Raw genomic sequence first — 16,383 nt, forward strand, 5'->3', positions numbered from 1 at the left:
ACTTTTAGTCCATGATAAAATCTTCTTTATTATGTATTCTGACTGGTGGACTTTAATTTCTGAGAAATTGTTGACATGATACTAATTCCTTTGTCTTAAATCTGTTTTATTTTGGAAAGCTTTTTTGTTACACTCTGCTGATGGCATAAATGGAACAGTTAAATGGAAGACTAAACACATCATCAGTTATTTTAGCAGCAGCATAAAGGCTGCTAAGAAGAATGGTGAGTTTAGGTTGCATATGTTTGGGATTAATCAACCTGTCCTTGGAATGTTATACCTGATGTGTCAGTAGTGTTGTGTGTATTTTACCGATAACATAACATGGAGTTAATTATATAATTTTCTAATCTAAAGTTAAAATATATCCCTCATTCTAATCTTTTGTTTGCCACTAAATTTTCAGTCATATTTGGTGGATTACTTTGTTCAAAATAATGCCTGAGTGTAAAATATTGCAAATCTTTGTTACTGGTGTCTACTTAAACACATTAGCAATCTGCTGAGTGCAATAATAACTTGTTTGTAATGCTAAATGTGTCATTTTAATTACTCATGTATAGAAATTGGCATAATTTACTGTAGATTTTTTTTTAAATGTCAGCATCAGTTGGGGAAAAGAGGTCGTTAAATACTCCAGTTTAATGCAACATTATCACATTAGGGTCTTTTTGCTTTTTTTTCATGTGTCTTAGAATATTTTTATTTACTTACTTAAACCATTTATACTTCACCTTTCTTCCTCATATTCAAGGCACTGGAAACCCAGGATAAACTATCAGAATAAATAAAGGAAAACAATCTACATTAAAAACTCCCCCCAAAAGAACCAATGGCAGCAAGATAGGTAGGCTCAAATGACCAAAACGTCATGTTGTAACTCCCCCAAAGCTTGACAGAATAAGATAGTTCTAACTTGGCACCTAAAATATAGGGGGATGGAGAGGCTGTAAAAGCCTCCCTTGCTCCTCCTGCCCTGTCTGGCTCTTGCTGGCAGGGCTTTGGATAGACAGAGGGCTCTGGGATCGGAGCCCTCCATCTAACAAGCATCAATCCAGTCATAAGACTCTAAGAGCACAATCCTATATCATGCTACTGTGGTCACTACAGTGCTATAACAACAGGAGAAAAGGATTCTGGTGGGAGCTGTTCTTCACAATTATATTGGTGACCTTGACATGCGCTAGAATGGTGCTGGCGGCTGTAGCAATGGCAGTGTAAGTGCTGTAACTGTCATGCTGTTTTAGGCATGAAGAGTTCATTGAGATCAAGAGAGGGAAGGAGAGCCAGAAAGAGCAAAAGACAGAGAAACACATAGGCGGCAACCTCTCTTACACTGTGACAGGGAGAATATGCGGTGGAGTACAAGCAAACTCATTCTGAGGCTATAAAGTAGCAAGAACAGATGTAGAGGACTTGCTTTTTGTGCGTGAAATTTCAACAAAAGGAAAAGAAAAAATGTAGCTACATAAATTTGAATATATTCGTTTCAATGCATGCATATGAGTGTGTGCGTGTGTGTGTGTGTAGTGCCTTGCATAAATATTCACCCCACTTTGACTTTTCCACATTTTGTTGTGTTACAACCTGGAATTAAAATTGATTTAATTGGCATTTTTACCATTTGATTTACACAACGTACTTAACACTTTGAAGGTGCAAAATATTTTTTATTGTGGCACAAAAGTTAATTAAACAAAAGCATTACCTCCAGCAATTAGCTGATTTCAACAAACCCTTATTAAGGAGATGTTGTGGTGTCTAATAGACACAGAACAATTTTTTTTTTTTGCTGAATAAGATGTAACTTGAGATCCTAATATACATGTTATAATTTACCACTATAGGGTAAATTTTCACATTTTGTAATGATAGTTGCAAACTCATTGGCTTGGTTCAGGCATAACACCAAACCACAGTTTGATGCAGTGTGAATGGGCCTGGAAGGAACATCAGGCTAGTGCACTCCTCTTTCCTTTATGTGCTGTGATGTCCTCCCTCCGGATTTATGGCAAACTCTATCTTGCTGTCACATCCAAACCAGAAATCTGTGGCTTATGTTTGCCCTGCAGATCACGATTACAAGCCAGCATCAAACCCTAGTTTACAATCCAATCCTTAATACAGGGGAAGTGCAGATCATAGATTTCTTGTTCAGATGTAACAGCAAGCCATGGAAGGGAGGAAATCACAGCCTGCAAGTAGAGGAAAGAGGGAGAGGAGGGAGTGCATGAGCCCAGGGCTCATGGAAGCCTTGTTCTTGCAGCACCAAACCATGGTTACGTCTGAACTGAGTCATTGTTGGAATGAATGATAGCATGTATATAATTGTGAGATGACATGGACATTGCACTTCTCTCTCTGCTGTGTACATGCTTTAAATAGTTTTATAGTTGTTATGTGGGGAGTAGCCCCAAGTGGAGAAGCTGGAGATATGCTGGTTTATCTCCATGCGTGTTTTTAATCTGTCTGTAGGGTATGAGGTCCTCTTTGGAATAAATCAGGACTTTATTTTTTACACCCTTACACATGCACTATAGGATATTATGAGAGGAGGATCTACATTGTAGTATGATCTAATAACCCTGCAGAATGACCATGTCTATCCAGTTAGGACCCTGTAATCATTCTGTTCTGGTGAAGTTTCAGCTTCTCTGGGTGGGAGGGGGGGAAACATTACTACAGCAAGGAACGTGTGTTCCAGAGCTATGCACCAGCAGGAGAAGAAAGGGCTGATTCAGACAGTTTGCTTGCTTACCTAGGGACCATACTGGTGTGTGTGCATGTCTATGTAATTTATTTATTACATTTCTAATCTGCTCAACAACCAGTGTTCTCTGGCAGCACTGCCCCTAAGAAGAGTGAAGCACTGGAGTTGTAGTGAAGTCTTCTCTGGGGGGCTTTTGCCAGTGCTAGCTAGGTCTCTTTGCCACAGCATTATAAGTGGAGTATTGGACCGATCAGTCTTGTCATTCAGTTGTGCTTCTGAGCGTAAGTAAAATGTGTATGTTTAATTGACCAGCATGCCAATGGGGCTGAACTGTCTCCAGTGTGCACAAATTCTAGCACATAATCAATCACATGTTTAAAGTATTCCTTAATGTAATCACTTGACATGATCACAAAAAAGTGCTACTAGCTTGTTAGCTGACAACTTTTGCATTTAAAATGGCATTTTAGCTTTGATAAGGATGACAGGGTAGCCTGGGGTGTCCTAAATTGTCAGCATCATCCAGATAATTAGAAATATGCCTCACTATCAGTGCTACTTTTGTCAAAATGGCAAAAATTGTGTTATGATGGATATGGAAGATTAAATAACCCATATTCCCCCAGCAAAGTCTGAGTATCATATGTAATGAATAATGTATGGTATTAATTGAGGCATCACGAATTCCCTGAGCCCAATCAGCATATGCATTGATTCAATGAAAGGATAACTGGAGAAGTTCAGTTGCATATCTTCCAAGACACAAGGAACAGAAAATACATATTTTCCAGTTTTGAAAGATTTGTTAAAAGTGATAAAGCTAATCGTACTAGTATTTGTGAATACTACTTATTACTACTTGACAACAGTTTGCAATGGTGAACTTTTAGAAGCCAACTGATAACCTTGCTTATCCTTGTCCTCCTTTATTATGAGGAAGTTAGTAGTTCTAAGATGCAAAGTCCCTCAATCTTAGTATTATACAACTGAACAAAACATGAAAGATTAAAATATATTGAGTATTGATCGGTGCACACACAGATTGTATTATAGGCATTTGAGGTCCATGCTTTTAAAACCAGGCTCTTGTTTTACATTTTCAGATTTATGCATGCATAATAATGGTGTAGATAGCTGTATGTGTGTTTCACTGATAGGGGTCCCTCTTCAAGTAGAGAAAACATTTAGATTAGTAACATTTTAGACATGTATTGCTAAATGATGCTATGGCACTGTTGAGGATGAGAATAGATGCACCTTATTAAAGAGCATCCCACTCAGACTATTAAGGTGTGACATGCTTATTACTCATACTGGCCCTGATTCAGAGGCAGGTATGCAAGACTGGGCTGCACACAACTCTATGGGCTGGATCCAGGTTCATGCTGGATCATCTGCAATGCTGAATGGGGTGAGCTGTGGTGTAGGGGGAAGGGTAGGGAATCTCACCCAAGCAGAGCTCTTTCTCTCACAAAAATTCTTTCCTGTTGTGGAAGGCAGATTCTGGATCAAACCCACTTTGTGTACACCTACCTGTCAGTCACAAGGATTGAGGGAGGGGAGGTGGATTCAGTCTCCCAATCACCTAAACAGGTGATTTATGCTTTCAAATTTGACAGCAGCAGGAACTATGCCTACAGCAGTTCTTTGTGTGCTGGTTTACCAACCCAACCCACCAACACTGTTGATGGACTGAGCCCTTGAAGTTCACAAACAATACACCAACAGTTGTCATAAGCAATCACATCTTGGTAATATAACGCTGCAAGAAAATATTGCCTTCTAGATGTTGAAGCAGGGAATTGCAGAGAACAAGGAAAGTATAACCATAAATGTCAGTAGTCAAATGCCTCCTGAAAGTTCTCTCATCCAAATGAAAGCTTCCTTTTGTCATGCTTTTCTGTTATTTACTTTTTAACCAATTAAGGCTGCAGTCCTTAACTGGAAGTAAACCCTATTGAAATTGATAGGACTTGCTTCTGCATAAACATGGTTTGGATATTCTTTAAGGCGATACACCCCATTTAACTACTTTTCTTCTTTTTATCAAAGTATGCAAAAATGAAATCTCTGAGATATATATATATATATATATATATATATATATATGCACACACATATATGTCTGTCTGTCTGTCTATCTATCTGCTATAAATAATATATATTGCAGTATTAATATTGACAAAACACTATCATTGCTTATTTGGCATTATCCATGAAATGCTAAATCATTCATTTTCCATTGCTACATACATGAAGAGGAGCTTGTAGCATCTATGAAAAGGAGGAACAGTTTTTTTGTACGTGCTCTATTGTTAATGTCATCTTTCACTTAACTTGTTATTAATAGGAATATACTCTCCTGCTTTCCTTTCCCCAGAAACTGCCGTTGTTCTGTGTATGTTATTGTTTGGAACAGTGGTGTAGTGGTAAATTCTAAAGTGCAGGCATGCATGATAACAGTCTCCATAGCCATACCCCCAGGGAGAATCCCAAAATGTAGGCAATTGTGTTGATCCACCTCTCCCTGTGTGTATTACGTATGTCTTTTGCAGGTAGCTAATTGGCTTTGGTTACCCATTCAAGACTAAGCCACCCCAAAATACTTTGCATTACAACAGGGATAGCTCACAACAATATATTGTTCCTGGGAAAATTCATTTTCCCACCGGCTACTCTGGGGACTGCTGCTAAGCTCAGAGAAACCAGGGAAGACTGAAGGGGGTGCCAGATGACGTCATCATCCCTGCAAATCAAAACGTCCCTGCACTTTGTCCCTGTGAACTGTGGTTCCGCTACACCACTGGTTTTGAAAGTATCTTATTTATTCATTGTGTGTCTCTTCTCTCTTCTACTACTTTTTAGTGTACACAATCCTCTCGAAGGTGCACTCTGATCGGAATGTGTACCCTTCTGCTGGAGTTCTGTTTGTTCACGTTTTGGAGAGGGAGTATTTTAAGGGAGAGTTTCCTCCTTATCCAAAGCCTGGTAAGAAATGTTTACAATTTTAACAATGCATCAAAATGCTATATAATCCAAATTAATTCAGATTTCTGAACGGAGGGAGGAAGAGTGAGAGAGCACTAGTGTAGCAGAGTGATATTCATGTATACATGTTTAGTCAGAAGTAACTTCCACTGAATTTAGTGGAACCTGGTCCCTAGCAAATGTTCCTAGGATTATAGTGTAACATTACTCATTCCCTTGCATGCTTACTAAGTTCAGTGGGACTTATTCCCTAACAGAGGTAAAAATCTAACTCAAGAAGTACATAGGTCTCCACAGATGAGATATTACATACTTCCCTCACCATTAAACGGCGTGCTTGACTGCTTTCTTCATCAAAGTGAATGGACCTCCAGGTCAGAAATTTAACCCAACACATTACATCAAACTGTGGCTCCTCATGGGCCATCATTCAGCATTTAGCACTCAGGCCAAGAGATGAGCCAAACAAATCTTTGAAGTGTCTGGATTTAATGGTGTGTGTTTGTTCAATTGTGTCTCTGTTTGTTATATGATTAAAGTAAAATAAAAATTAAACCGTTTTACAGTGCAATCTTATGCAGATATACCCAGAAGTAAGCCCTATTGGGTTAAATGGGACTTACTCCCAGAGAAGTGTGTATAGGATTGCACCCTAAATGTTCTAAATACTTCTGTGTTTTTTTGTTAACCTAACACATGAAAAAGGTTAAATTCTGAGACCTGAACACAAGTAAAAGGTGAAATATGGTGACCCCGAGATGATAATAACTAGGTAGTCTAGGCTCACCCTTTACAATAAGTAGGTAAACCAGGCTCACCCTGAATTCCACCTAGGCCCACCTTGAATTCTACTCCTGTTCCCTAATAAGTGGGTTTAGGATTGCAACCTAAAGAGACTGAATTGTGAACCAGGATATCCCAAGTTCAAAATTGCTGTTCCTGCATATGTCTCACTGAAATGAATGGGAATAGTTGCTAGCCTCCAATAGGCAGTATCCAGTGTGACATGAGCACTAGCGTAAATTACTTTGCATTAGCCTAAGGGACCTCTTGTGCAATGCCAGTAACATTAGCCTGTGCAACGGGATTCCCCAGAAAACCTGTCATGCCAGTTAACACTACTGACATTGCACTAGAGACAATTGATCCTTGATCTCCTTGATCTCGCGGTGGCTTTTGATACCATCAACCATGGTATTCTGGGATGGGTCTCTGAGTTGGGAGTGGGAGGCACTGCATTGCAGTGGTTTTGCTCCGTCTTGGAGGGTCGCCTCCAGAAGGTGGTGCATGGGGAGCACTGCTCAGCCCTGTAGATTCTCCAGTATGGGGTTCCACAGGAGTAAGTTTTGTCCCCCATGCTGTTCAACATCTACATGAAACTGTTGAGTGCAGTAATCCAGAGTTTTAGAGTGTGTTGTCATCAATATGCTGATGACATGCAGCTCTATTTCTCCTTTTCGTCTTCTTCAGGTGAGGCTGTGGATGTGCTGAATCAGTGCCTGGCTGCAACAATGGACTAGATGAGGGCTAACAAACTGAAACTCAATCCAGACAAGACTAAGGTGCTGTTGGTGGGTGGTTCTGCTGACCGGATGGAGGGTGTTCCACCTGTTCTGGATGGGGTTGCACTGCCCTTGAAAGAGCAGGTCTGTAGCTTTGGGGTCCTCCTGGGACCATCTTTGTCTCTTGAGGCTGAGGTGGCCTCAGTGGCACGGAGTGCATTCTAACTTCGGTTGGTGGCCCAGCTATGCCCCTATCTGGACAGGGATAACCTGGCTTCAGTTGTCTGTGCTTTCATAACCTCCAAGTTAGATTACTGCAATGCTCTCTATGTGGGGCTCTCTTTGAAGATAGTTTGGAAGCTGCAGCTCGTGCAAAATGCAACAGCCAGATTGATAATGGGGACCAGAAGGTCCAAACATATAAGAACAACTCTGACCTGCTTGCGCTGGCTGCCTATATGCTTCTGAGCTCAGTTCAAGGTGTTGGTTTTAACCTATAAAGCCCTATATGGCTTGGGCATGCAATACACGCCTCTCCGGAAATGAACCTACCCATACACTACCTTCCGCATCTAAGGTCCTCCTCTGAATGCTTCCTCCAAAGGAAGGTCAGAAGGCAGCAGTGAGGGAGAGGGCCTTCTCAGTGGTGCCCCCCCCCCCCAATCTGTGGAACAAGCTCCCCGATGAGGTCCACCTGGCACCAACATTTTCTTTTTGGCACCAGGTTAAGACCTATCTTTTTCCCAGGCATTTGGCAGCTCATTATGAGTTTTAATCGGTCCTGGATGTGTCTTTAGTTATGATTGATAGTTCAAAGATGTTTTTAGTTATATGTTGTTTGTGTATATTGTCTGTGTGCTGTAATGTAAATGGATTTTAAACTTTTTATATTGTATTTAATGTTTTAACTTCTGTAAACTGCCCAGAGAGCTTTGGCTATGGGGTGGTATAGAAATGTAATTCATAATAATAATAATTAATAGAGGTCACTTTAGGTAGTATAATGTAATGTACGTTACTGTTCATATTGCGTTGGATACTACCTATTGATTTTAGCTACACAGAAGTGAACAGGAGATATGGGCTAATCCTAGAGACTTTTGCAAACAGCAGGGTGATAGATTCATTGAGCATGTGAGCTAGCTTACATGTTAAAAATAGAGAAAAATCACCAGGGTCCTTTGGGGGAAAATGTTCTGATTATGGCAGTCTGAGAAACCATGAATGTGTAAACAAGTCAAACTAACTAACATACTAGAATAATTCTCAGATATTACAATTTTGATGGCAATCTTTAAACTGTGTGCGGCAGAATGTCGGAATGTTTTAAACCGTGTTATCTTTCAGAATTGTGGAATTTATGGCATAGACAGAATGACATGCTAAGGGCCTGCTTCAGAAAAACTTCACTGCGAATACTTCAATAGTTTCCATGCTTGAGTGCTTCACTTGATTTGAGTCTGTGTAAAAATAACTAGATTAACCAATGTAAAATAAGGATGAAATGTCATGGAAGCCTGATGATAAAATATTCTACAATTGCAGAGACAGTTTTTTTTTTTTTTTAAATAATGCATGCGGGAGAAAAAGACACTGAACCCAAGAAACCTAGGGCATTTCTACACCAGCCTAAAATCCTGCATCTAAAATGGGGCTTTCTGCTTCTGTTTTAAATTTCTGTTTCTCTCTTTACATGCGCTTCCTCCTCCAGCCTCCCATATCTGAGTCTTCCATTATCTTTCATTGATCTCGCTCCTCTTCTTGTGGTTTCTACTAGGGATGGCAGAGAATTTCTCCCCGAATCTTCGGGGGGCCAAGCGCCAACGCATTCAGCCCCCCGAAATCGGCTGTGAAATTCTCCGCCCCCATCCCTGGGATGGGACTTAACTTTGGCGAATGTCCCTCCTGGCGGCGGGTCCCGGCGGCGGTTCGTTGGGGGCGGGGGCGGCAGCCGGTCTTCTGACCGGCTGCCGCTGCCGCCATTACAAAGTAAAGTAAAAAAACCCCCAAACCCCGTGATAGGCTACGTAACGATTAACGTAGGCTATCACGGCTAGATTTCCAAAGTCAGCCATGATAGGCTACGTTAATCGTTACGTAGCCTATCACGGGGTTTTTGTTTTTGTTTTACTTTTTGTTTTGCGGCCGGGGAGACGGGGCGCTTCTCCCCGGCCTGAATTTCAGCCAGGCAAGGCGGGATGCCTCCCCCCCCTCGCCTGAACTTCGGGGGGAGAAGCGAAGTGCCTCCCCCCCACCGCGAAGCACCCCTGCGAAAAGGTAAGTGACTTTCATACATCCCTAGTTTCTACTCTTTTCACAGAGGAAACTGAAGCGGAACACAACGGTGTACTTGGATAGCTCTTTCTCTGTGATCTATTTAAAAACAGAACAAAGGGCATTTAGTGCAGAAGGGGCATGGCATCATGTAAAGAGCCTGCAAACTTCCGTGAAGGAGCAATCTCAGTCGCAGGATAAAAGCACCATGTGATGAAGCCCCTAGTTTGGCCCTGAATAACGTTGTATTTTTTTAAAAGTCTACAGCGGGTTGGATCCAGCCTACATTGATCACGTACACTTTTGTCTCACTGAAATCAATGGGGTTTGAATTAGTCATGACTAACTTATCCCATTGATTTCAGTGGAACTAAAGCATGATTAATTGGATCCAACCCATTGTACATTTCAATAAATGCTTTATATTTAGAGCCAAACTAGGCATGATGCTAAACATGACACTTGCAATCATGTCAGTTAAAAAAAATTAATAGCAGGCGAGGGCTGTGTTGGGACCACAGAGCACAGGGAAGGGAGGCTTAAGGTCCTTTCTTCCCCACCATGATCCGTTCAACACCCCATCCCCCAAAGCTGCTCTTAGCCCTGAGAGGGAAGCCTCTTTTAGAGCTAATAGAGGCTTCACTTCTGGGGCTAATAGCTGTCGGGATTTTCATCAGGACTGTGGTGGGGGGTTAAACTTCTCTTTCTTGCATGCTGTGATCCCCACACACACAAAAAAGCTCCTTTGGGGTTTCAGCAGACATGTTTAGCTTTGTGTCTAATTTGGTCCTAAACTATTTTTAATACAAGTTTTTTAAAAGTAAGTTCTTTGGGTTCAGTGTGTTGGATCCGGATTTAGGCATACTTAGAGGAGACCCCTTGAAATCAGTGGGACTTAAGTTAGTCGTGACTAACTTGTCCCATTGATTTCAGTGATTCTACTCTATGTATGACTAAATCTGGATCCAACCCAGTGTTTCCCTACCACACATGTACATTTAAAAATATGTAGTGGTGTCTGTTTTACAGTTGTAACATCTTATTGTCTGAGTTCCATGAAATAAAATCAGACAAATGTAACAAAATACTGTCGTATATTTCAGTAGGGCTATTAATGAAGAAAGTGATAAATTATGCTTGCTTTCATTTTGTTTGATATGTCATACAGCTTTAAAGTAGCACAGCAAAATCTCAACAGTTAATGCACAGCTCTGTTTAGGCTGCAATCCACACTTACCCAGGACTAAGCCCATAGAATCCAGTAGAACTTACTTCTGAGTAAGTAGGATTGCACTGCACATCTCACTGGAAATTGTGCAGACGTTTGTAGCGTCGGGAATCAGGACTCTGTCACTGATGGCCGTTGGCTATTACATCTTTAGAGAGACAGTCACACAACACCATGCTGTTAGCTAAAATAGTAAAATAAGCACACTTGTCACTTTTACTTACTGAGCATAAATTCAGATTTATTATTTTATATTCATAATGCATTGCTGGGAATAGGAATTGACAGCTTGCGATTTCCTGATTTTACCACTGCATTGCATAAAAATACTATGCTGTTCATATGGTGAAACCATATTTTAAATTGGGTGTCCTATTTATCCAGGTGAGATAAACAATGATCCTATAACATTTAACACAAACCTAATGGGTTACCCTGATAGACCTGGTTGGCTACGATACATTCAGAGAACACCATACAGTGATGGAGTGCTGTATGGATCACCAACTATAGAAAATGAGGGAAGACCAACCATAATTGAGGTATGTTTTCTACAGAATATTTATTTGGAAACTGCACCAAACATCTTGACCCAGATATCCTTTTATATGTAACTTTGTATTGTATGGTAGCAATCCTAATTGTGGATATCAAAACACCAGTTCTCTGAATAACATTTTTCTTTTAAATTCAGACAACCAAACCCAATGTGTTTAATGTCTTGCTCCTGCCAGCTTCATGCATTTTGTTAATTAAGTAGCTATTTGTGATTCAATGAGTTGGTCTGAAAATGCCATGGCAGTCTGTATTTTGGCGGACTGAAGGAAATCCCAGGCGTTCAGGAGGACCCGACTGACATTCTTTAATCTTATACCATACATACTTTCAACTACATTGTCTGGTAGATCAGGGAAAGTAACACTAGTTTTTACATTGGGTTGGATCCAGACTAGGTTATGATTTAGTCACATTGAAATCTGTGGGACTTATGTGAGTCCTGACTAACTTGTCTTGTTGACTTCTATAGGATTAAAGCAAAACTAACTTAACTTGGACCCAACCCAATGAATCCAAATTGGATCCTAAGACTAAAGTATGATGTTAGTATTACTCATGCTTGGAGTAGACCCACTGAAATCACTGGGACAATTTAGTGAGTGAGCGTACTCTAAGGATGACTAAGTTTGGATCCAGCCCATTATATTTAACTAGCACACATTTTAAACCAGGGGTCCCCAAACTTTTTGGACCTCTGGGCACAGTTGGGAATGCGAGAAACTGCTGTGGGCACCACCCCAAAATGGCTCGCATGGAGGATGTGGCCAGTCATATAGAGGCTGCCATGGGGGACTGGCTGGTCAAAAGAGGTGTGAGGAGAGACATAAGGAGGCTAGAGGCTGGGCGGGAGGGGAAATAGCAAGGCAAAGAGGTAGAGGGGAAGGGAAGAGCAAGGCTAGGGGTTAGGAGTGGGGAGAAACAGCAAGGTAAAGGAGTAAGTGGGAGAGAAAGAGCAAGGCTAAGGGCTAGGAAGGGAGAAAAAGAAGAAGGCTAGGAACACGGAAGGGAGAGAAATAGTGAGGAAAGTGAGGCCTGGGTGGATAGAAATAGCAAGGCTAGACATTGGGAGAGGAGAGAGAGTGCAAAGGGGAAAAGTTGTTTGGATGGAAGAAGATTGGATGGGGCCAGGAAGCAACTCTTTTTTCTCCTCCTGCCCATCGAACAGCTGATCATAAGAACATAGAACATAAGAAAATAAGAGCCATGCTGGATCAGACCAAGATCCATTTAGTCCAGCATTCTGTTCACACCGTGGCCAACCAGCTGCCTCTGGGAAATGCTCAAGTAGGACATGAGTGCAACAGCAGCCTCCCGCCCATGTTCTCCAGCAACCGATGTACATAGGCATACTGCCTCTGATACTGCAGCAGGTTCAGGAACAGGAAGGAGAACCTGGCACCTTAATGTTTGTCAAGGGTTTTTTTTATTTTTTTTTTAAGGGGGCAGTGTATGGGGAGTTTTGTGGGTGCCATTGGAGGTCCCTGTGGATGCCATGTTGGGGACTCCTCTTTTAGACCTTTACAGCAAGGAAGACAAAAATGTCTTGCAGCACAAATTTTCATAAGGAGGAGTTTGCGTCATCAGATGCACGAAGTGGATAATGAAGAAGTGATATATTAATGTCATTAAAAATAGGCATATTTAGCTACTAAGGGAGCTAGGCATGACATGGTAATTTTGCAGGTTTAGTTTCTGATACAGATATTGGAGTTTGTGTTCTGTTCAACGACTGAGTTTACTTTCCATTGTGAATAAGCATTATTGGCACCTTGATGTTCAAACTCTTGCATAAGGTAGCCAGAGTTGTAAGTAGATACACATCTAAATATGCATCCCACTGGAACCAAGGGACAACATCCACTTTTGGATGTACTGTTAAAAATAATGGACAGAATTGACATCCATATGCTCATTAAAGTGAAAGCAATGGGGAGCATCTTCAGAGATGCATATTTAGATGTCCGTCTGGTTTATACCTGCACTTCCTAAAAAAAAAGATATCAGACACTTACAGCCCAATCCTTTGCATGTCTACTCAGAAGTAAGTCCCACAGAGTTCAATGGGCCTTTCTCCCAGTTAAGTGGGCATAGGATTGCAGCCTCAGTGGAGCATCCATAGATTTTGGAAACCAAGTGAAAAAGTGGAAAGGTCCATGGTAATAAAAGAACAGGTTTCACAAATTCCTAAAGACAACCACCCAGCTTCTAGATACTCTTTTTTACCTTTTGTTGATAAATAAGAGCAGTGCAAGATAGGTCTGTTCGTACCTGAACTCTGCTTCTAAGGGTAAAATCCAGCACAAGTCCTACTTAGAGTAGACCCACTGAAATGAATGGAGCTTAAGTTAGTCATGACTAACTTAAGTCCGATTCATTTAATGGGTTTACTCTAAGTAGGACTTACTTGGATTCTACTCCAAGAGCGGTCAGCTAGAAGCTTCTGGAATGCATCTTATGTACCCATTCTTAACTGGCATGCAAGTGCATCTTAAGATACATGATGGTGTAATATAATATTTTAATTTTTTATTTACTACATTTCTAGACCTCCCAATCGCTGAAGGGCCCCATAGTCATTTAAGTTCCATTCCATCAGGCTGAAGAGCAAAGGCAGGTTATTCCATTAGTTGGGTGACCAGTGGCCTTTGTCTCTCCCTCAACATTTACCTAGCAGTGGCCTTTCCATCAGGCTGCAGCAGAGGGAGAGCAGGAAGGCTATTCCATTGACTCTGCTGAGAAACCAGCTTTCCCTAACTGTCACCATTCCATCAGACTACCTGAACTGTTTCCATCCCATATCTTGGGGTCTGTCCTATCCCCAGGCACAACCTGTGTCCTTTCTCCTCTAGCCTTCCACAGAAAGCATGACCTCTTCAGAGTACTGGAGGCAGTGACACCATGGACACCAGTTGCTGGGGAACATAGGAGGGAGGGTGCTGTTGCAGTCGTATCTTACTTGTGGGTTCCTGGTCGACAGCTGGTTGGCTGCTGGGTGAACAGTGTGCTGGACTAGATGGACCATTGGTCTGATCCAGCACAGCTTTTCTTATGTTTTTATATTCTTAACTCTCTAATTCTGGCTCTGTCAGCATTTTCAAATAACCATATATATGGAAGTCAAGCTAAAAAATAACAACAGGATTTGATGCTCACCTGATAATAGTTTTCAGAAATGTAATAACAAGTTATTGTTTTACATTTTTTCTTCACTAGATCACTGCTTATAACAGGCGTACCTTTGAGACTGCAAGACATAATTTGGTTATTAATATAATGTCAGCAGAAGGTATGATTAAGAACTTAATCAGAATTTATACAACTGATAAATAAGTTCACGCTGTTAGGTTATTATACACAAATGAAATGCAAAAAGTGTTCTGTGATGCAGAAGTATGCAAAGCTTTCCTCTATCTTGCTAATTATTTGGCTATTTGTAAGCCACCTCTATTAAAGAGGACTTCTTCATTTTCATAAAAATACTTCTGAAATATTATCATTTGTAACAACAGCTTGCATTTGAAAAGTACATCTGTCCTAATACTGGGGAGTGCCAGACAGTGGCTTATGACCTACATGCATCTCCTGGTTAAATTGACCAGAAACAGCCTTAAAAGAAACCCCCTAGCATGCATGCACCTTAAAGGAATGTTAGATGTTGGAACGACATAAGCCCTATTCATGTATTCTGATTCTGAGTATACTGAACACGAGAGGAAAGGGAGCACACTAGCTCCACTGCCTCCTCCTTGCACGTTTCTGTCGCCCTGTGCTTGTGGAGAGCGATGTTCTGAAGAGGAGAGCCTTCTATATCCATGGAAAATCAGCATTCTCAATCACGTGAAGAGCCTTGAAAAGTTGTGGCAGTTACTTTGTAAATCTTAGATCTGTAATCATAGAATAGTAGGGTTGGAAGGGGCCTACGAAGTCATCGAGCAACCCCCTGCTCAATGCAGGAATCCAAGTCAATTAAAATAAAAATAAAATAATAAAAATATAATTAAAAATAATAAAAGCAGATGTGTCTGTCTGTCTGTCTGACCCCATAGTGCAAAGACCCTGAAACCTAAACACCTGAAACTTGGCATGCATACTAAGGGGACCATAGGGGTTGTTTTTTAATGTATGAATTAATTTTAATTTAAACAGGGATTCTTTGACTTGGATTCCTGCATTGAGCAGGGGGTTGGACTCGATGGTCTTGTAGTAGGCCCCTTCCCACCCTATTATATGATTCTATAAACGTGTCTTTGTAGTTGAAGCCTGCAGTAATATCTTCATCCACTAGGGGCAGACTTCCCTAACTACCACACAGCTTTGCAGTCAATACAGTTTGAACCCAGGGAGATTTGTAGGCCATGGGACAGTTATATGCCTGCCCCTTCCCCCTTGCCATGCGACAGTCCCGCTTCAGGGGAGTGGAGTGGACAGAACTCTCCCTCGGGGAGCTAAAGGTGTGCACCGTGACAGGGGCCATGCCACCGGGTGCCAGTGGCATGATTTTACTCTGGGCAGCCACAGTGTGTCCAGCTGACAGCTGTGTAAATTTGTTTGAAGGGTTCTCTGAATCAAATTAAGGGCTATTCCAGTCCATGCAAAGCTGGGTCCATTTATTAGTTTATTAATAAAAGATTTTGGACATTTTCATGCTCAGTCATATTTATAAAACGGCCATGCTGTATTTTTGCTTCATTCTGGCTATCTTGTATAGTTCAAAGACTCTAAGGCACCATTTCTTTTTTCTTTGCAATCAGATTTTCCTTTACCATATCAAGCAGAATTCTTCATTAAAAACATGAACGTAGAGGAAATGTTGGCAAGTGAAGTTCTTGGAGACTTCCTTGGAGCTGTGAAAAATGTGTGGCAGCCGGAACATCTGAATGCTATAAACATCACGTCAGCTCTTGACAGGGGCGGCAGAGTCCCGCTTCCCATTAATGACATGAAAGAAGGGTAAGGAAGATGTTCTGATATTTCTTCCACTTATTTGTTACTGAAATGTTTAATATCCATTAAAATTGCACATTTGAAAGATTTCCCCCTTGAATAATCCAATAAAAAGCTACGGACAACATCTGCATTTGGATGCCCGTTCAGATGATGCTCAACCATGAATGAGCAACTGC

General features: G+C 41.1%; 1 protein-coding gene across 13 annotated transcripts in view; it reads left to right on the forward strand.

The window, feature by feature from the left end:
* SGCE (sarcoglycan epsilon) overlaps positions 1–16,383 on the forward strand; it is a 51,536-nt gene that overhangs the window by 16,580 nt on the left and 18,573 nt on the right. For 8 of the 13 annotated variants that reach the window (XR_014792392.1, XM_084858786.1, XM_084858782.1 and 5 more), the window contains 4 exons: positions 5,576–5,698; positions 11,087–11,244; positions 14,474–14,546; positions 16,012–16,210. Coding sequence is in view for 12 of the 13 variants with exons in the window: in XM_084858786.1 (XP_084714912.1) it covers positions 5,576–5,698; positions 11,087–11,244; positions 14,474–14,546; positions 16,012–16,210 (553 nt within the window). In the remaining variant the exon portion in view is untranslated. Of the gene's footprint in view, positions 1–119; positions 225–5,575; positions 5,699–9,326; positions 9,478–11,086; positions 11,245–14,473; positions 14,547–16,011; positions 16,211–16,383 lie in introns of those variants that run through there. The other 5 variants (XM_084858779.1, XM_084858783.1, XM_084858780.1 and 2 more) reach the window with 2 other exon arrangements.

This window comes from Heloderma suspectum, chromosome 5 (assembly GCF_057233095.1).
Source record: "Heloderma suspectum isolate Gila_16-S chromosome 5, 16-S_ref, whole genome shotgun sequence".
NCBI classification, from domain to species: Eukaryota; Metazoa; Chordata; class Lepidosauria; order Squamata; family Helodermatidae; genus Heloderma; species Heloderma suspectum.